Source organism: Ambystoma mexicanum, chromosome 3q (genome assembly GCF_040938575.1).
Source record: "Ambystoma mexicanum isolate Mex_15411 chromosome 3q, UKY_AmexF1_1, whole genome shotgun sequence".
NCBI classification, from domain to species: Eukaryota; Metazoa; Chordata; class Amphibia; order Caudata; family Ambystomatidae; genus Ambystoma; species Ambystoma mexicanum.
This window is the reverse complement of record NC_090926.1, coordinates 845,133,782-845,156,148: the sequence shown is the minus strand read 5'-3', so window position 1 is coordinate 845,156,148 and position 22,367 is coordinate 845,133,782. Positions and strand designations below refer to the sequence as shown.

At 42.3% G+C, this 22,367-nt stretch overlaps 1 protein-coding gene across 1 annotated transcript in view; it reads right to left on the bottom strand.

The window, feature by feature from the left end:
• Positions 1-22,367, bottom strand: part of ANKFN1 (ankyrin repeat and fibronectin type III domain containing 1) — a 1,946,563-nt gene that overhangs the window by 1,251,537 nt on the left and 672,659 nt on the right. Inside the window, exon 5 of the mRNA XM_069654938.1 lies at positions 14,528-14,641. Coding sequence (XP_069511039.1) covers positions 14,528-14,641 — 114 coding nt within the window. The remainder of the gene's footprint in view (positions 1-14,527; positions 14,642-22,367) is intronic.

The following is a 22,367-nucleotide window of genomic DNA, read 5'->3' as shown; positions in this document are numbered from 1 at the left end:
CCTTAGATCAGCTCAAGGAGAGAGGGGCTCCACTTCGCTTGATATATTTATTTATTTCAGGGTAAGGAATGTAATTAAGGAGAGGTCCCCCGCCTTCCTTGATTGCCCTCAGCTGCAGGAGATCATTCAGGCTAATGGCAGGGCTTTCCTGGTTTCTCAGCTATACAGTGGTCTTCTATCAGATGTCCCATTGGGTGAGGATACCCCCAGGCGCAGATTGGAGAGTGGTCTGGGAGAAGGGATTTTCAGCGCAGATTGGAAGTGAGTATTCCTTCTGACTAAAAAGGTCTCACTAACCTCTAGGTTTCCATTGATTCAGTTAAATTTTGTACACCAGACATCCCACACCCCAGCTAAATGGCATATATATATTACCCAGAAGTGCCGACGGATGTGCAGGATGTAAGACAAGTACAGCTGACTTTGTACACTTAGCACTTAAATGTACAGCAGCTGTCAAGTTTTCGGGTGAAGTTCTCAATGAGATTTCTTTCATTATTGGGGTATCGGGTAGATGACCGCTGACGGGACAGGCTGTTCCCACTAGTGGACTGTGTAATGACTGGTATGATGACATCTTTTGCATTTCACTATTGTACAAATGTGTTGCTCTCTGGATGCTCCGCTGTTGTTGTTGTTGCACTCTCCTATCTCATCTTCCCCACCACCAATAATCTTCAAGCCTATTTAATGTACCAATCTCTTTTGGCAACTGTTAACCCACTGTCAACTGTATTGCCTAGCCTTTTCTCACATCTAGATTAACTGTACTCTAACTGTGCTTGCCACTCCAGAAATCATTGTGAGCATGAGCCTGTGCCACATCTAAACAGGACTGTGAATATTAGCCTGTGGCACTTTTAGATAGAACTGTAAATATTGGCTTGCATCACACCTAGATAGAACTGTAAATGTTGGCTTGCATCACATCTAGAAAGGACTGTGCTATTAGCTTGCATCACATCTAGACAAGATTGTGAATATTAACTAGCGTCACATCTAGACAGGATTGTTAATATTAGCTTGCGTCACATCTAGACAGGATTGTGAATATTAACTTGCATCATATCTAGACAGGATTGTGAATATTAAATGGTGTCACATCTAGACAGGATTGTGAGTATTAGCTTGCATCATATCTAGACAGGATTGTGAATATTAAATGGTGTCACATCTAGACAGGATTGTGAGTATTAGCTTGCATCACATCTAGATAGGATGTTTGAATATTAGCCTGTGCCACATTTAGATAGAATTGTGATAATGAGCATGCATGACATTTAAATAGCAATGCCACTAAACAACCTACTAAAATTCTCACCCTTCTGCATACATCTCTCAAACTCTAACCAAACACAACCACACCTCTAATGCATACCAAACCGCACACACTTCACTACACTGCAACAACTAATCAAATCACACATTGCCTTGCACAGAAGAGCATGACGGCTACTAAGCGAAAAGCACACCTAAGCTCAGCGAGCTGTGTTAACTGAACGGAAGCTGCCAACAGCACATCACTGCTCTCTTGCTCTTTTCCCGCTCAGTCCTACTAGCTCACCCCATCCCCTTTCTTATTTTAGATCTGCCAGAGCACCAGGGGACCACTCTGGTGGTGATAGTGTGCTGTGCAAATGTTCTTTAACATTAACATTTTTTTTTTATTTGTTATTTTTTTACTTATAGTGCAATTTGGTTAATTGAAACCTTATACACTTATGTATATTAATTATACATATAAACAACAATAAGATTAATATTTTGCATTAAAAACAAACATATTACAATAAGAGAAGACATAAATAAAACATGTCCATCAATCCAATTGACTTGGGCACAATCAATTCATAGTTCACCGTTCTTAAAACATACCATAAAATATATGTATCTACTGTTCATGGATGTATATGTTACCATTCTACTAATTCATTCTTCTAACCCTAATGTTTTTATACATCCCTCATAAAAATAGCAATTTATGATATGATATGATTGGTTATTTATAACGCGCTTAATACCCAGAAGTGTCTGCTGGTTTCCACCTCCATCCTACACAAGCGACACAATCTGTCTTGGTATATAACAGCCATCCAACTCCCCAGAAATGTATAGCAAGGTAGTACATAAAACTGAAGCAATAGTATGAATCGTAACCATCCCAGGTTGCAGATTTTTGTGATATCACTTTCTGTTAGCCCAAGTTCATATCCCATCTGTAAATACTGGTTATATCTTTTCTTCCTACTAAGTTTGGTCATATTATTACACATGGCCCACTCCATAGCTCTCTTTTCGAGACATTTCTGGAAGGTACCAACCGCCTAATCATCCCTGGGCATCACTATCCCAATATTGTGCATAAACATTGTCACATTCCTTTGCAACTCTTTAAAATCATCATTTTTATTAGGGTTTTCGTGAATATTAGAGGCTATGATCCTCATTAGGCTATCCCCATTCCGTTCAGACATTTGTATTCTTATGAGCAATTTACAACATTGTATTTTCCGTAGTGTATCTAGGGAAATTAACCCCAATTCACATCTGATGGCTTCAATGGGGACTTTAAGAAATGGTCGCCATATTTTACCTGCCAGTCGGTCAAACCATGATAAATATGTCATCTCTAGTGTCTCTAATGCATAGATTACCCCTGGCACTATACTACTTTTATAGAGTTGTATAAAACCCTCCACAGAATATCCTAGAAGTGCATTCTAAGTGAACTGACTTTATGTCTTGCAGGAATGAAGCCGCAGACGCAGAAGCCAAAAGGGTAGCATATTCTTCAGATAGTTTAAATTTTGATGCTCAAGATGTTAAAGAGAAGGTAATTATGATTATGGTAGTGAATGGAGGATTTAATCTTGGGGGCAGTTAATTCAAGGCAGTGCACCACAGCAGGAGAGAGCAAGAACTATGGAAGTAAAGGGGGTGTTCTCTATCCCCCACAGAAGCATTATAGTGACAGGACAGTACTGGAAAGCCGGTGATGCCAGTAGCATTGTTAAAGGTAGCGTTTGAACAGCTGCACTATCCTGTGCATGTAACTAGGGAAAGTCTTGCTGCAACAATTGCAGAAGGCTGGTTTGTGCCAAACCTATTAGAACACATTGCATTTTATGAAGTAAACTGCATTTTATGTCAAAGGTTTACTGCTGGGCATACACTGTGGATGATTAGGGGAGTAATTCCTTGACCAAATGGTCCTTTTCAGCATTTACATATCAAATATGTTGATGCACTAGATTGAGGTTCGGAATGGTTTTTCGCTCTCAAAACCCTTGATTTAGAAAGTCCATCAATATCAAATTAATATATCACTTCGCGGAATCAGGTAATAATATAGATATTTATTCTTCTGAAATGGAGACGTCAGACCCGTGTTTCAACCCCCTGGTCGTTGTCAAGGCTGTGTCAAATCAGGCGCAAACAGAATGATTGTACATAAAGTAATTATAAACAGAAGAAGTTCAACATTCGTCCCGTGGCAAAAATAAGATAATGTTCAAGATATCATAATTGTTACATTATTATAGCACATACCATATTGTATCACAGGTCAGGTCAAAAGATGGAGGGATGGATTCAAATGTTGACAGGTCGGTTTTGAAGAGATGAGAAAACGCATATAAGAGTAGGAACCATAAATTAGCAGACTAATCAAGGTATTGTTTGATAGTCACTACAGAATGTGACAGTATCCCAACAATGGATTTGAAACACCATTACATACACACTGTGCTTCTAACATACATGCAAAGCCAAATATTATTATTAGAATAAATGGTATATTCATAATGATCAGTACCAATTTATTAGTATTTCAGAAACGTGAGACCACATAGCCATATCCATTATAAGTCTGGTGCAAATTCTACCATGGTATCATTAAAGCTATGAGCACCTGCCTAGTGAGATAGTGGATGATGTCCTTGATTACTATGATCTTATTAATGGCGAGTGCAAAGAACACTGAAAGAAAACCAGAAGTGATAGTATAAATAATAAGGCTCACCCTATATGTTTTCCAAAGATCATAACCCCTTGAAGGGGCCGAAGAAGTCACAAATATGATGCTTAAAGCAGCAGTTCCAATATAAGTAACTGTTAATGTTCAGATTGATAGGATTCTGTAAAAGACTGAAAAAAATAATAATACAATTCTCAACAAAACATATTGTTCGTTGAATACAGGCATGAATGCCAAGAGATGGATTGGTCGTATTGGTCAATGGGCCTCATTACGACCCAGGCGTTAACCATGGCGCTATTAGCGCCATGGTTGACGCCGGATTCCGCCATGGTGAATGGCGGAATTAATGCCCCACTCCAAGGTTGGCAGGGCGGTAATTCCCCATTCACCATTGGCCCTTCCCCATTCCCATTCTTGCCCCCATAGGGCTCAATGGGAATGGGGAAGGTGGTAATTACGGGACTGCAAATTGCGGTACCGTAATTACCTCTAAGGTCCCTTTGAAGGTCCCTTCCTTAACGGCTTGTAAGCCGTTAAGGAAGGGACCCACAAAGGGACCTCGTAATTGGGCGGTAAGGGATTACCGGCACCAGTGCCCTTACCGGTACAGGTAATCCCTTACTGCTCGGGTCGCAATGAGGCCCAATAATTGTTGTAATATATTTTAAGTCACTGGAATAAACCTTGTTCATGGTCAGTACTACCGGTGATCACAAAAGTGCATCATATCATATCTCCTATAAACATTATAAACAATTGGAGATTACCACAACTTGTGATTTACTCAAAAGGGAAGAAGGGAGTTAATAAGTTACATATTTATTCTATATTGATTGGATGTCAAGCTAAATAATGAATCACTGATTCACTGTTTGCATTTGGTACTTTGACCATTGCCTTTTTGCCTAATTTGAATAAGTATAACGTATAAGAGGTTCGCCCCCAAGTATGATTAATAAACTGCTAGCAAATAGAAATGAAATCCCCTGTGGTACACTATTGAGTAAAGCCACTAAAAGCCCAAGTAGGGAATTGTTCAGTCATTACTGTAGCCATTAACTAAAAAATTGGAATAGATCCCATCAAAGATTTTGATCGGCTGGTGCCCGTAACAAGATTTTGTTTCCTCTGGTTACCACGATGCACAGATGCGGCGAAATGAGAAATCTAAAATGGCGCCTAGAACGTCATGATGTCATGCATAACATGGCACCTGACGTCATAAGTAAACAACGTGTCCGAAACATCACTTCCTCGTGCAGTTAAGAGAGATGTAATTCCTCTGTGTGTAAATAGTAAATGAAGAATAATTTTACCCTATTGGTCATTAATTAATGAGGAACACAATTATTGCTGATTATACCACTGTTCTGCTATTCAAATTTTCTGAAAGATATTGGAGAAAAGAATGTATATATATGAATTAACAATTAATAATAGATTGCCATGAGCCGTAAATGAGCTGCCTATGCTGATCAAATTGTAATTATGTCTTTTTAGAGAAAGTTAAATCTTAATGTTAAAAGAAAACTGCTGCATATCTTGATTAGTCTGCTAATGTATGGTTCCTGTTCTTATATGTGTTTTCTCATTACTTCTCTTCAAATCCAACTTGTCAACATTTGAATCCATCCCTCCATCGTTTGACCTGATCTGTGACACAATATGGTATATGCTATAATAATCTAACAATGATTATATCTTGAACATTATCATATTTTTGCCATGGGATGAATGTTGAACTTTTTCTGTTTATAATTACTTTATGTACAATCATTCTGTTTGTGCCTGATTTGACACAGCCTTGACAATGACCAGGGGGTCAAAACATGTGTTGGCTGTCTCTGTTTCAGAAGAAAAAATATCATCTATATTACTATCTTATTCTGCGGAGCGATATATTAATTTGATAGTGATTGATTTTTTAAATCAAGGGTTTTCTAGTGTGTTAACTGTTTACAAACTCTGTAGGAAGTTTGAGGGAATTAGTGTACTCGCTGCAACCGGTCTTTTTCTTGGAAACACAGTGGTTTTAAAACAATAATATTTTGTGAGTGATAACTAGTGCACTTGTAGAGATCGATCCCACAACTCCAATCAAGCAATTATGTTGATATGCCGCAAGTATGTAACAGATACAGGTATCTGATAGTGATGGTGTGTCCCTTGTACAGGTGGATCGAAGCAGGTCCTTGTAAACACCCTGATGCCGCTTGCACAGCAAAGTTTTTAGTATGTGAAGTCTTTCCAAGGTGGGGAGTGTCTGAGGTGCTGAGATCTGATAATGTTAATGTTAATTAAGTATTTGAACAAATGGGATTATTGTTGAGCATTAAACACACATTTTCTTCTGCTTATCACCTGCGAGCAAGCAGATTATGTGAGAAACTCATTGGCTCTCTAATAGAAAGAGTCGCCAAGTTTAAGTTGATGCTGAAAAGGGGATGGCTATATTGCCTACCCCTAGCTTTATATGCCCTATGGAATAAGACTGGGTCGGACCACCACCTCACACCTCACAAGCTAGTGGCAGGAAGAGAACTGGCAATGCCTTTAACTCCTCCATCGAGGAGCAGACGTGATGCCCAGATGTTGACCACTGCAAAAGATTTAGGACTACAGGTGTTTGGCAGTAAACCCACTTGGTAGCAGTCTGTACCACACAGATTCACTTGGTAGCTGTGGCTGAGCAGTCAGACTTCCCTTAAGAAGAGTTAGGCAGCATACAGATTATTTACAATAGGTCAAGAGCACACAATAGAACAAGTAAACACTGACCAGGGCTTGGTGTAAAAGAGATATAATTATTTATTTAAAACCACATCTAGAAAAACACACAGGCACTAATAGTAAGCAATTCAAAAGCATGGTCACTAATAGATATACACTCCCTTAAAAGAATATTAGATAAGTCTTAAGTAAAGCCCCACTTATTTTCAGACAGCGGTGAGCGCTTACCGTAGATGGCACTCTAATAGTTTGTTTTAAAAAGGGAGAGAAAAGCAGAGAACACATTGAAACAGATCCCAACACTTTTTTCAACACACAACAAGGAGGGAAGGCAAAGTAAAAACCTGAAGTTAGAGTTCAAGAGGCTGGATCCACTTTCAGAGGATCCAAACGAAATGTGTCCAGGGTCACACGGTTGCAGTGCACAAAAGTCTTGTAAAGGTTCAAAAAGGAGTTGGACCATAGAAAGGGACCAGTTAGAGGGTCAAGACGGCCAGCCCAGTGCTGAAGGGTAAGAGTTATTATTACCTTGTAGCAATCTTTAGAAAGGGAGGCCTGGCGGACACGGTACCTTAAATTGGTGAGAATGCTCGAGCGGGGGCAGTTGTTCCTGGCAGCGGGTGCAAGTCGGTGCTTCATCCGGGGGAAGAGAGGATCTCGTCATGGAGGAAGACAGGAGTCCGTTGCACTGCCAGGGAAGAAACCATCCACAGAGTTTCTCAGGTACACGGAGCGGTCCGGTGATTCGCGGTTCAGTGGTGAGTGGCTATCCGGCTGCCAGGGTGCTTGGCACGGGCAGTTCGACCACAAACCGGGCTGGGGTGCGAAGAAAGAAAGGAAAACTGGTTGTGCCCACCAGTCAGGGGAAGAAGCCTCTCCAGCCGGGAGATCTTCTCTGTCGTCGGGAAGTGGTGAGTCGGTTCTGCAGGGTTCCACCGGTGGTGTCGTCGTGGTAGGTCGGCTCAGCTTCTCCCTCGTCGGATTCTCAGGTCCTGTGGCGACTTTGGTAGGCCGGCTCACCACTTGGGCCAATCACACAAGAGTGTGACTTGAGTTACCAAGGTAACTCGGTCCAGGGTGCCTAAACCCCCTCCCACACCCCCTGTGGTACCCAGACAGAGTGCCACCACTTTTGGAGGTTTCTGTGGAGAAGTCTGCCAAAAATGTGGAACAAGGGACTCGACTTGGGTTGGAGTCACAGAAGAGAACACAAACGCCATTTTAGAATCGAGTCTTGGCCAAAAATACCAACCGGAGAATTAATATTAATTAAATAAACCGGCGGGTTGTTCGAGGCTATGAGAATTAAATAATTAAAGTTGGTAGCCTCGAACAATGGGAAAATCCCATAGGAAAATATTTGCGGTCGAATATAAAAAGTAGTTTCCACTGCCACCAGCCAAAACTCGATCAGGGGGGACGGAGACGTGCCCCCTCGACTAACAGACCCCAGGGCAATCGAATTGCCCCGACCAGTACGTCCACAATATGATGGTTTGTACTGGTTTCTGTTAATAATTTGGGACTAGTAAAGCCAATGGTGACTTTACATGCCCTGGGAGACAGTAGTCAGTCCCAGGGTATGGAGTCTATGGTGGGGTGTCACTATGACACTCCGGTGTTACTGCACGGAGAGTGCTGTGTAACACACATAGGAAAAACACAGCTGACCCTATGGAGTAAAGGACCCCATAGCCCATAAAACACATTACCATTCAAAGGAATACCATTAATCATGTCCAAGAGTGGGAGGAAACGAGTTTCACTCTGGCCAGGAGGAAAAAACCAAACTCCAGAAATCCAGCAAAGCTGTTGGGGGACTCACTAGGTTAGGAAATTCAGCCTAAAGAGAGAATTCTCCCTAACACCAGAGTACAGCAAAAATGTTACGAAATGAATTAAATGAATATTTGACACGTATAACTGCTAGTATCACTGTAATTTCAGATCAACTCAAGCGTCAGGGCGGTCGGTCTCAGAACACAGATGAAAACCATTCAGCAACTGGATTTTCAGAATGACTATGAGCACCGAGACTATTTGCTGGTGACACTGTGCTGATCAGAAACTTCACTAGGAAGTGGCAGGAGCCAAGATTCAGTGGACCTTATGTGGTGGAGGACATTACTCCCTAAGCAGTAAATGTTCAATGAGCTTGGATCCACCTGAACAACGTTAAGCTCTACAAAGTCGAGGCTGCAGCACCCCCAGCCATCGGTACAGAAGCAAGAAAAGAGGAAGGATTTCAGGGTGTGCAGACTCACTCAATGACAAAGAAGAAGGATGATACACCAACTGATTGACCGAAAAATGCAGATTTTCATTTGGACTGTGGCTCCTCCTGGACACTCCTTATAGATATTATAGTAGCTGTGCAAACTCATTGCTTGAGTCACAGAATTCTTTGAAAATGAACTTTAGAAAGTTGCTGATGCATCATAGGTATGCCTGAACTGGATTTCAAATTTGTCTTTGATAACTGGAATCGGGAGCAGTACCCAATTCATTTCTTACGGAATACTTGTTCGACTGAGTTTATGGTTTTCCCCAAAAGTAATGTGCATCGTATCGTGCTCGCTATTTTTGTGTTTATTCTTTGAGCTTATCCGTCACTTGTTAGAAGAGATGTAGATATCCACACATTTTAACAAGTACTAAATATACTACAGTTGCCGGAGTAGTGTGTTTCCGTCCTTAAACAATTTAACAGTTAAAATGAAGAATCTTGAAAATGGTACGGTTTTAAGGAATGAGTAAGTCCAAGAAATTCCAGAATGCCATAAATGGTGTGGGTTAATATTGTGGTGTTTAATATATGCATGCTCAGTTTCTATCTTTGTCTTTCTGTTTCTTCTGGTTCACACTCTTTATTGTATTGATCCAAAGAAAGTAGAAGTTATTTTGATTCTCCCCACTCCAGTAACTCATGTAGGTTTGCCCATTACCGATGAGCCAAGGTCTCAAGTGTTTTCTTCCCAGAGCAGAGCTTCTTTAGAGTTTTTTCCATTGACCGCAACCATTATGTTAGGAAGACACAGGAGAAGTGCAGAGGAAGATGATAATGGGATTAACACGTATTTAGATAGTACAGCACATTTGGTTAATAAAATGGGGTATCAGCACATGAAACAAGTGGGAAAGAGTACTTCCAAGGAGAGTTGCTATGTTTGTGCTCTCATACTGTATGCTATGGTGACCTCCAAGATATTCAAAGCTACAGAGGTACCAGTCCAAAAAGCTAATTTCCTAACTCATCTCACACTCTGCCAGACGTAAGGACAGTTCCAGGGTCAAACAGCATCCTTGATATGGATAACTGAAAAGACATCCCAAAGAGAAGATAACTATGTTCAAGATTTGAAAACAAGAGAGAAGCCAGAAACAAGGAATCTAGTGATAAGATATGGACAGCCTGGAATGAACAGAGCCGGATCAGAAGGAAATGTAAAGAAAGAGACACATTGCAAATCAAAAGAACAGTACTGACTGTGTGTAAGGCAGCAGCACTAACAGGATATTATGAGCCAGTTATAGAAACTGCCGAGAATGAACATAAGCACCACTGTGTGAAATTTATTTGAAGTTGTTGACATGGGTCGATGATAAAGGAGGACCATTGCAGATAGTACCTTTGGCCAGTGCAGCTCTGTGTTTCAAAACAATGGCACGAGGAAAGTTGGAGTAAATCATCAGTGTGGCACCATTTTTGATGTACCAGGCATGAAGGATGGGACAGTAGTTCTGATGGACCACTACTGGGCCGTGTGGGTCTAGAGCTTATATGAAGCTCCCCAAAGACTGGCAGGGGATGTGCTCCATAGTGCTTATTCGCGTTCTAGCATTAATAATTCCTATAAGCGACCTGAACATCAGAGATTTTCCAAAAGCAGATGCTCACTTGAGAAAGAGAAGATCACCCGAAATTCTAAACCGGACAGGGAGAATTATTTCTAAGCTAAATCGATAGAAGCCATTCTATTCCATATGAGCACAGGTTGTTCAGCCAGACTTCAGTGGTATGCACAACTATTTATATGCCTAGGATCCAGATGATGGCCAACGCCAAATGGTTACAGATTACCAGATGGAAGCTCCTACAGACAATCAACACTACCATAAATGGATTCAATGCAATCAAGGAAGAATTGAGGGTCATAAGGCTGATGACCTTGCAGAACAGATATGTCCTTGATATGATCACAGCAATGTATGGAGGTGTTTGCACCAACATCGGAGAATCATGTTGCATGTTCATACCTTCTCATGATGACGAGAATGGGACCTTGACAGAGGCTATAACTTTGCTAACAAAGCTACATGATCAAATTGAAGATGAGACAGAAGATTTTGCAGATGATAGCTGGTCCATGTCTTTCTTCTCATGGGTTCCACAATGGATGGTGAATATCTTCAAATTCCTGGAAGCAATACTGGTGATGGTGATGTTTGGATTCTGTGTGATCAGGATAATAATCACACAGTTTAAGAAGACAGCAAAGAAGGCAGTAGGAATGAAGATCATGATCAATGTTGAATCAGGGTCTGGACCAAGGAGAAGAAATCAGAAAATATAGATGCTAGCATTTTAGCACCTGAGGGAACGAAGTTCTTGCATTCGAGAAATCACAGGAAGTACATGGGATGATGGATCTACTGTAATCCCAATGGACAATGCAGCCGCATGACCTGGATTGTTGATGAACATGTAAAATCAGCAAGATTCCTGAAGGGAGTGGTAAAGGTCTGCACTCTAAAGAAGCACTTTTTCAAGAGAGGATACTGAGATGTGGATACTGGTGAAGGAGTGGCTGATAAATCCACCAGAGGGGGAGGGTAGAGGAGCAGCTGAATGCCTCTGCAGGAAGTCCTACCCCTATTCTGCCTATAGGTTGGAAACTGGAAATTGCGACATGTGCAATTCCAGTAATGGTACCTATCCCACAAAGAGCCTTTGCAACAAGGTATCCACTGAGAAAACCCTATATGATGTATCCCCGAAGAGATGACGGTCTCTTGAGGGAGATCGCCGAAGAAGTGTTAAGATGTGAAAAGGAGATGCTGGTGATGTCACAAGAAATGAGCGTGACGCACTTAGAAGGATGACCGAATAAGAAAATGCATAGACCTTATAGAATCTGATGGCAAAGTAAAGAATTGAGAAGACTTTCATGTGCAGAATGAAGATTGCATGTGTAAAGAAGCACTGCAGAAAATGCAAGCTGTTCTATAACTGTACAAATGCTGTAACGAAAGTAGACTAAATATCCATAAATGCTGGTTATACATAGTGAATAGACTGCAGCCGGTGCCACCATTATATATAGAATCTGGATATTCAATGTAACAACCTTATTAACTTCAACCCGGGGAAAAAGAAGGATGGATAGCTATGTGAGTGTTGCAGCAAATAAATAAGCTGATGCTCGAAGATAGACCAAAGAAAGGCTGTTTTGCCTGGTGTCAAAGGCTAAGGCAGCCACAACTGGTTAGCAGTACTTGAAGAACAGTGAATGTGGGACGCAGAGGCATTCCTTGTCAGTTGAAAAGAGAGAACACCATGCATGCTAAATTTCTTTATTCAAGAAATTTAAATGCTTTAAAATGGGCTAATTCACGGTCTCTTGTCACGTGAGTCGAGGATAGAAATAAAAGTGTGCAGGCAGACCTGAACCTTGATAAGAACATGCTCACATTCCACTATATTCCCAGAGAAGAAAACCTACTACAAGGTCAAGTTCAAAGACACTCTGAATGGCAGAAGGCATGAGTGATGAGAGATGATGGGCTAATTGGGTGGAGAGGTAGGGTCATGTCCACCCAACAGTACCTGAGGTACCGGTTTATATGCAGCTAGTGAATTGAATGTTCCAGAAGGGAACACGTGTGCCAACTAATTGTAGGAGGCCATATAACGAAGGGCCTTATAGTATGAGAGCCAATGATGTACAGTGTATCTAGTAACTGATGAGGATGGCTTGCACTAGGGGTGGGCATACATTATCCACCTGACTGTAGAGACCCAATCCCAATCCAATCCCTTATAGAAAGCATACTTAGATAGTCCCCTTGAACCAACCACAATCCTGCATAGTTTTTCATAGTTTGCCATGTAGTATGACGTCATGTATGACACATTTTTGTTATATAAGAATTTATTTTTAATGAAATCATATAATATGATATGGCATTTATAACGCGCATATACACAAATGTTTAAAGGCACGATGAGGCAAGGGAAGGGGAACAGAGGGAAGACAGAGACAATGATCTTACTAGGCCAGGTGACATTGAGATCACGCAAGTGCAGGGAGGGGGGAATGGGGAAAATGCCTGGGGGACATGGAGAGGGGGCAGTGCACTGCATAGGATAAACAGTCAAATGAAAGACTAAATAAATACAAAGTGTGGCCAGCTGGTGGCAAGTGCAAGGGTAAGTGAAGACATCAGGTGTCAAGTGCTGGTAAGGGGCTGTAGGGATACAGAAAAAGTCCCAAGTGCAAAGGTTGCCAGGGGGCAGTGTAGGTGTGCAAGTGGAGGGGAGTGGACCTGGGCTCGAGCTCAGAGGGTAGCCAGGTGACCAGTGCAGTTTCAGGTTCAGCATGGGAGAGGAGGAAAGAGAGGAGAGAAAACAAAAGCAAAAAGGAAGGTCTTGAGGTGTTTCCGGAACCGGAGATGGTTCTCCTCAAGTTTCAGAGAGGCAGGTAGGCTGTTCAAGAGGGAGGACCCAGCTGAAGAAAGAGATCTACCACCAACGGGTTACTTGGAGAAGTGACTAACCCTGAAGGAGTTGGAGGCGGATGAGCGAAGAGATCGAGAAGGAAGACATTTAGGAAGAGAGAGTATGCTGTGCAACGTCCTTTGATGTCCATTGTAACTCCCTGTTTTAGACAAATGAGAATAAAACAGAGACATTTTGCCAACGTCCTGAGTCGGTCTTATTATTTGGAGTTATTCTGCATCCCATCCTTCATATGATGTCTTACCTCAATCAAAAGGACCATAAGTGTTCACAACTTAAAAAACTCGGATGCATTGTAAACTTAAATAATACTTGCTTTGTAATCATTGTAATTGGTTTACTGAAGTAGTGGGTCCGTGTTCATCCGTTATACATGTCAGGAACTACAGCAGCTGGTATGAGGAAATTAGAACTTTTCATTCAGATATTTTGAAATAAGATGCTTTAGAAGACCTCCGTGGGTTACACGGTATTGAATATTCTTGCCCAAGCTAATACACATTTCATCAAATATCTCCAATTTCGTAGTTTATAAATATTAGATTCACATGGCGCAGATGTGCACTACGTGCACTACTAGATTATCTGTAGTCCTTCATAGAGTAAATATGTCATGCTTTGATTCGATTTAAAAATTGCACAACCAGGCACTGAACTACTAATCCTGACCAAAACATTGAAAATATAATTAGAGAATGGTGTAGCATGACATTCTGCCATGTATGTAAAGATTGTCAGATGTGTTAGTCATTTCAACCTAACACGGTAGAAATTAAATGTTTAATAAAGCCCAGCAATTTATCATTCACACATCTATAAACTCAGTATGTGATGCTTGTCGCTTTGAAACCAGTGTATTTAATGAATGCCATTGTGCTGGGGTTGCCATCATTCTAATGTTGCTGCCAACAATGTCATTTGTATGGAAACCCGGCCCAGTGCGAAGGCAAGAGGGGCAGCATGGAAGCGAGGGATAACAGGTTTACGGGAATCCATACCTAGCAGGACCAATTTACAATGTAATTAAATCCGACTCTGCATGCAAATCTCGCGCGGCTATAAGCTGCCAAGGGCATTACCTTTATATTTAGTCACGACGGCCGAGTTGAGACTGAGAGGCTCCTGGAAACTGACAGTGAGTGATGTGCTGCTTGTAACCATGAGACAGACATTGGTCGGCGCCTCTGGGGCTCCTGGGAAGCAAGGAAGAAAGAGCACGAGCTGAGTAAAGAAAGTGCAGACTTCATTCAATTATTGCAAGAAAACAGCGGTGCTTCTGTGCTTTTTAACTGCACAGTGTGCTCTGGCTTCGCCTTTCTCCAAGGCACATACAGTTAGCCCATGCAATAAGATTCCCCTTCACAAAACAGAGATTTTTAATCACCAGGTACCCCCAAAGCGGAAAAGTGCCATGTAAACATAAACCAGCGCAGACAACAACAGCACACTGAGGGCCTGATTCAAAGAGCGTTTTTTCATATGGGATTGGGCCATTATAATGACTATCTTATTAACCGGTTGCTTTACTTTTCAGACCATGGGAGCAACAATTACATGTTGTTTTAATGTTTTGTTTTAAATATTTCAGCACAGTAATCTGTAGCAAATTATGTCTGTATACAGAGCATAGAAAATTAAGTGAAAGTTTGAAAATGCAGAATGAAAAGGAATTAATAAAATAGCAATGCAAAATAGTAATTAAACTAGGCATCTAAAAAGAGTTAAACGGGGACGATTTAAAATAGACACAAACTCAAATTTAAATAACAATAAAGAAGAGTGAAAATGGAACAATTTAACCATGCATTGCATGATACCTTTTCCCCATAAGGGCGGAATTACTGAAACCGTCCACCAGAGCAATGCATTTAGCACTGGCACAAACATTTACCTAGTGCTAGAAGCCTATTCCTTGAGTACATGTTACACTTGAGCAATGTTTGTCCTACTAATTTCTCCTGGTGCAAATATAAATGGTACATTTTGCTTTTTGCACTACAGAATGGTTTACCTATTCCTCATTGCACTTGAATCAGCGCAAACGTTTTGTACAATCGACCCACATTTTTTTCGAACTGACATCAATCATTGAGAACTACTCAACAATGGCACTTTGTTAAACACAATTTGTACACAGCTAAGCAAATGGTATTTGTATGCAATAGTTCTACATACCAATGAAACAACATTCGATAATGCTATAGTATAAAGTGCTATGTGTTTTTACTCTCACATTTACTCAACTCAACGATTCCTCCCAATTTGCATTCCAAAATATGTTCATTGATGTCACCTCTGTTGCCTTTGTTTATATATATAAATGCATATATATATATATATATATATGAAAGCATAAGCAGATATATTTCACAGGCTTGGAACAAACTCTCCCCTCTGCAGTATGACCAGTCACCACTTTTGTTTGGTGCTGATCTAAAGTTTAAAGTTAAATAGTATGTCTTCTGTTTTTAAGAAAATTGCATCATTCTATTAATGACGGAGACATGATAATAATAAGTCACAGATATTGGTACCACTAGACATGATACACATCCCTGACAATATATCACAAAATTGCATTTGTTTCAGTTTTAGGGAAAACATGATAATTATTATGCTATTCACATCAAGCACAATACACACATAAGAAAGCTAAATCCTCTGGAGAAACTGGAACATTTGTGTGGGATGTATTTACCCATGCATCCGAGCCCTACCTCAAAACTGTGCAGTACTGACATGAAAACATCATGATGGCCAGAGCTTCCCAGAAAATGCACAGGGAAATGCAGGAAGAATAGGCTGCCACCCATTTTTGCCGATGTTATGGGCACAGAAGGACACTGCCTAAAACCACCATTGGACTACCCGCACAGTAGTCTGAAACCATTGGGAATGGCAATGCTGATTGCCAAATGCAACCTAGAATTGTGGGGAATTCATTCTTAAATCCCAAAAATGGGTGCAGTACCAGTACTCACCACTATCCAAAAGCCGGCGTTTTAAAACCACCCTGTGTTCCTCTGAAGGCAAGCCAAAGTGTCTATTTTAAACATTGCAACATGTGCAAAATATTCACTGAACACCAGCAGACATTTGGCAGAATGAGGTTTTGTGTGCTTACAAAATCTGGGAAGTGAAGAGCCCAAAACAGTGCTTATAACAAAACTGCTATGGAGTCAGCAGTTTAAGTTGCACTGGATTTAAAGACACTAAAATCGAAAATGTTTAGATGAAATGAGTGACCTATGTTTGGTGTCACATGCCTTTGTAACTGTTGAAATGCCATAGTTTTGCACTTAGAATCAGCATTCTAGCTGCATATGTAAAAATGTTTAGTTTTATTTGAATGCAGGAACTGGGGAACAAAAAGTGACATTTTATCTGAAACTGGCTTAAAGAGATTCCAATTCTGCCTGGCAACTACCCCCATCAGGAGTGAAACTTGAGTCACAGCTGTGTTCCCAGGCCTAGCTGCCCTTTTGCTGCTCACACTAAGGATATGCCATCTATCTGATAATTGAATTACCTGTGCTCTGCAGGAAAGTGAACAAAGCCCTGTCATGGCTCAGGCAAAGGTTTTATTGGCAGGAGTCGTAAATGGTCGTAAAAAGTGGCTTCCTCCTGAGGAAAGGGGAGGAGCACTGCCTGTGAGAGCAAGCTGGCTTGGCAGAACTGGATAAACCAGTATTTCTACCTTGTGCTGAGAGGAAACCCCACCCCTTTGGAGCCAGAACATAACTCTAAAAAGATGAATAACTCATAGAGCGGACATGTGAAAATTTTATAAATGACACCATAATTCTTGTGATTTTTCTGCCCACAGTTTAAGAGGTTTTTAGAACCGGTGGTATGTTCAGGGGGGTGTTAGCGGAAAAGTGGATATTACTCTAAATGTATGCATGTTAAAAGTCTGAAACTTCATCAGTTAATGTCCATACTCCCTGCGCACATGTATGTAAAGTTGGGTTAATGTCAGAAATTGAAAAATCAGTTAAAAAGTCAATTATGTGCCATTTCTGAATGCAAGCTCTTAGAAACAGCAGATTTGGACAGAGACATGGCTAAATTCAGCCACACCATGTATATGTAATTTCAAGCAACTGTGTAACTGTGAAATATGTCTTTTATTATCAAATATAGAATGTGTGCAATCTGACAGAGGAGTGTCCTATCTGCAAGCCATAAAATGACATCCCTCTGACTCACAGTTCATTCCCCAATCAAATGATAAATGGAAGTTTGACCAATTAGAAGCTGAGAGAGAGGTAGGGTCAGTGATACTAGAACACACCCACATTCTAAACACATAAAAGCAGACAGACAGGACAGATAGAGACCTTCAATTCCATCTGCAGCGGGACGCTCTGCCGGAAAAATCCATACTTACCTCCATCAACCTCCAGAAAGCCAAACTAGAGACTTCAATCTATCCAGAACTAAGAGACCAGACCAGAGAGAAAGCAGTGCTGTACCCAGAGAGACCCAGACCAGCAGAGAGAGCTGACCCAGATCACTGTGAAGTGCAGAGGCCAGACCAGACCAGACCAGAGTCCAGTTTAAAACCCTGACCAGATCGTGACAAAGCCGCCTTCCTGTTTAAAATCTCTTGTGAGTACCGCCAAACTGTACCAAACCAATCTCCTAGTTAAAATAATATAATTCAATCCTATTTTAATCTAAGTAGAACTGTCTCCTAACTGTCACCTGTCATTTGCAAAGCTGTCACTTGTCATTTTCTAGTTGCAAGCTGCACGTGTCTTTTTGAACTTTAAAATTTCAAATCTGAAAAACGACCTTTATTTAATCGCTCATATCTCCGCGACCGTTTGTGCTAGAGACTTGCAGTAACTTTCAATTGGAAGATGAGATCCTAGGCTTTCCTAGGACCCCAAAAAGATAGAGATAGTCTTTGTGGTTCCTCTGTAATAGCGCTCGGCGCATCCGCGAATTTTGCCGCGATTTGCAAATTTCTTCACATGTAAAAACTGCTGCTGCTTGCCTTCCATTTGCCAGAAATTCGTTTAACCTGCTAACTATCCCTGCATCATTGCTAGTGTGAGCCGGGACTAATATTAACTAGATACCACTCACCCTGAACCTCTGAAAGGGAATTAAAAGCATTTCCAGCATATTTCTCACCCATTGCTAGCACATATCAAAGCATTTTGCCTGTGTTTTCAAAACTCCTATCTGTTTTCTGTAGTGTAAGCTTGTTGGGGTGAACTGATTTACATTGATTGCATTTCTGAGAACTGTGTGTTTCCTTCCATTTCCTTGCCTTGCATCAAGGGGGGGAGGGGATTGCCAGAGAAAAGTGATTACATGGTTTGGTTGAAATCATATTGAGTATTTTCTGTACTGCATTCATTGAATATTGCATCCACCTGAGCTTACTTAAAGCATCCTCTACCGCATTATACTTTTGTTCCTATTTACCAGTGTGCTACCTTATACATTTCATGTCAACTCATTAGTGATTATAAGAAGTGTGCTAGTGCCAGATTCTCCGTTGTTGATCTTGATCATATCAGATTAAGTGTGCTATTCAATTATTAATTTATTATAAAGTGTGATATATATATATTTTAAATTATCAAATAAACCTTTTAAACTTGCAAAACAGAACTACTTCTTGGCTCAGTGGGGTCAGGGGGATTCCAAGAGAGGGGTGTTATATAGGGGTAGTCATCCAGAACGCATGAACTGGACATAAAGATATATCAATAAGGGTTTTCATTCAGTATTCTAGACTAGGCGTTAACTTAGCTGTAGTGCTGAATTGAATCCTCTTACAAATTGGGGGCTCGAGCCGAGACGTTGGGTTAGATTTACCACTTGTGCAGCTTAATACAGTGTGCTAACTGACGGGATACATACATCCGGTCGGATCACCACGCTGCATTACGCTGTGAAGCATTCCTCAAAAGGGACACTCCAAGAAAAGTTCTGTTCTGCAAAAAATAAAATACAAACTTCTGTAAGTCAGGACAGAGACCAATCTCTAGAATGACGACCTTAGTAGACATGAAAATAGCCAGAGAGCACCTCTTGCATAAGCTATTTGTGAGAGGTGAATGGACCGAACAGGGCCAGGATGTGTGGTTGCAGGCCATCACACAACAGGTCACTGAAACAGGGTCAGATATATATAGAGATCAGGGTCCCTTACATGTGGCCCTGAGTGAACTATATATGGCTCCTAAAGCCAAAGAGGAACACAATAAGATTGCCAGGATAGCAGCATACCTGTACCTATATATGGGAGACATGCAGGATAGATGTGCTGAAAGCCAAAATCTGGCAAATAGGCAACAGATGGCATTACAGAAGGCCCAATCTGATCTGGACTCTTCTGAGCAGAGGCTGCAGAGGAGCCAGGAGTCAGAAGATGATAGTAGGCAGCACATCATTAAAATAAAGAAGGATATGGATGTGCTGCAACAGGAAAAGGTAGAACAGAATACCAGATTTCTGGCCTTGCAGAAGGAATACCAAGAAGGTTTGGACTCCCTACTGCAAAACCAGAAAAAGCTGGAGCAACAACTGGATTTCAACAGGGTATGTGCTGAGCAGGTAGTCACCCTGCAAGGCCACCTGGATAGAGTGAAGGCGGAGAGCAACAAACTAATTCTGAAAGATCTGGATACCCAGGCAGAGTTTGATCAGGAGCGCCAGAATGCTGGTGCCTTCCAAAGGCAAAGGGACGACCTGGCAGCACAGATGCAGGCTCTCAGTCAGGAAAGGGATACCTTAGGCCAGGAAGTCTGCCATTTAAAAAGAAAAATGGAAGAAAATCACTTGGCCCTCCAGGGGCTGGGTGATCTCCAAAAAGAGCATGCAAACTTGTTAGAGCACACCAGAAGGGTGGAAGATGCTCTGGCAAGAAAGGAGCAGGCCAGTAGGGATGGGAATCAGGAGGTAACCCTCCTGCAGCAAAGACTGGCCCAGTGCTCCAGGACCAATCAGGAAGCACAGAGGGAAAATGAGGCCCTCTGTCAACACAATGATAGGCTCCAACAACAGGTAGCGATGCAGGAGAAACTGATAGAGTCGAGTAAGGCCTTAACAGAGGAACTGAAGGCACAAATGCAGGCTCTTGCATTGCAACAGGGAGCAGGGGCGGATAGAGATGAGGTTCGCTGGGAAATGGAAACTCCGGAGCATAACCTCAGGAGCCCTAGTACCAGAGGCCCTCATACCTCTCAGTCCCTGGACTCTACCACCCCCATGTCCCCTGGCGCACATGAGCACAGGGCTGCAGGGATGGCAGATTACTATCCAGCTAAGAGTATGGGGCTCATAGGCCAGTACCACTCAGGAATGGAGGGGTGGGCATCCGGGTATGGGCACCCAAGTACAGTACAGTTCGATGGGGAACCCCAGGAGAGTAGGCCCATTAAGGGCATCCTGAAAACCTCTGCCCAGTTAGGTCAGTGGAGGGGGTACCCATCAAATCCTGGCAGCAAGGAGGAATCTGAAGACTCCTCTGAACTGCGCAGGACACAGGAGACCAGGTCCCCACATTCTGCCAGCCATTCCCAGGCTCGCAGAATCCGGGAAAACCTGGAAGAACAGACGGGAACCTCTGGGAGCAGTGCCTCTGAGTCCGAGGACGATTGGACCAGGGTTACCCGGACCAAAAGGGCCAATAAGACAAAAAGGGCCTTGCTTAAGGACCCTTTAAAGCAGATTAAGGCGATCAGGAGCGTCATCACGCCTTACCATAAGAACGCTAAGTATTCTGTTTGGGAGCACTTAGAGTTGTTTGAACAAATGATGGAGACTTTCCATTTGAAGGACAGCCAAAGCTGTATTCAATATGTAAAGTGGACCTTCTCCCCGGAATACTCCAGTTTCTTTGCGGGGCTGGAGGACCAAAATCATTTAAGATGGTCCACCTATAAGGCGGCCATCTTGAAACATTTTTCTGTTCACAGAAATCCTCAAGAGGCTCGCAAGGCAGCCTACAATTTGCAATGTGGGGAGGATCAGGCCCCACAAGAATTTGTGCAGGAGTTAAAGCGTGCTTTTGCACAGACCACAAGAAGGGTGTGCACGGATAGCAGGGAATTTATTAATACGTTTTTCCATGCCTTGCCCAAATATATCATGACCCAGCTCGTGAGGGATTTTCACGAGAAAAGATCTTTAGACTGGGTCATTGAACAGGCTACCCGGATCTATGAGGTGCAGAAACCGGTAGATAGCAAAAGTACTGCCCAGAAAAACCCCAAAGCCAACAGCACCCCTGCTGCTGCCAAGGTGGCAGAGGTAAAGGTCACCCTCGTTTTGGATTTGGAGATGGGGGGCCTAAAAACCTACCTGCACCTAATAATGCTAGGCCCAGAAGGTCCTCGGGCCAGTCACAGACAGGGAGCCAGGGAGGCAGCCCCACAAATGGGGTCCCTCGCTCTCCTGATTATGTAAGTCCCCGTTACAAGGGAAATCGACCCATCCTGGGTTATGTGTGGACTCCTCCAGCCCAAGGGGGGGGATCCAGCCAAGCACCTAACCCAGGGAACTTCCCTCCAAACTTCCCACTGGAGGGCAGAAACTCTCCAAATCCTGGGCAGAACTTTTTCCCCAGGTATCCACCCAACTTTCAGCCCCAAAACCATCCATCCTTCTTTCCCCAATTCCCTGAGCCCAGACCACTGAATCCGGGAGAGGGGAGGCCAAGGGTGGAGGGGTACCCAAATCTTCCCAACCCGGGGTATTACCAGAGGAGGGATAGCTACCCTTCCCGGGATCAGCCCAGGGGAGAAAACAGGGCCCCGTATCAGCCTGAGCGGGTTTCCCAGTTAGAGCGCCAGGTTCAAAACATGGCGCGGGATATGGGTCATATACTGAGGGCGCAGCAGAACCCTCAGATCAGCATGCCGGCGCAGAACGCTCCCAACTCTGGACCTGGTGCTC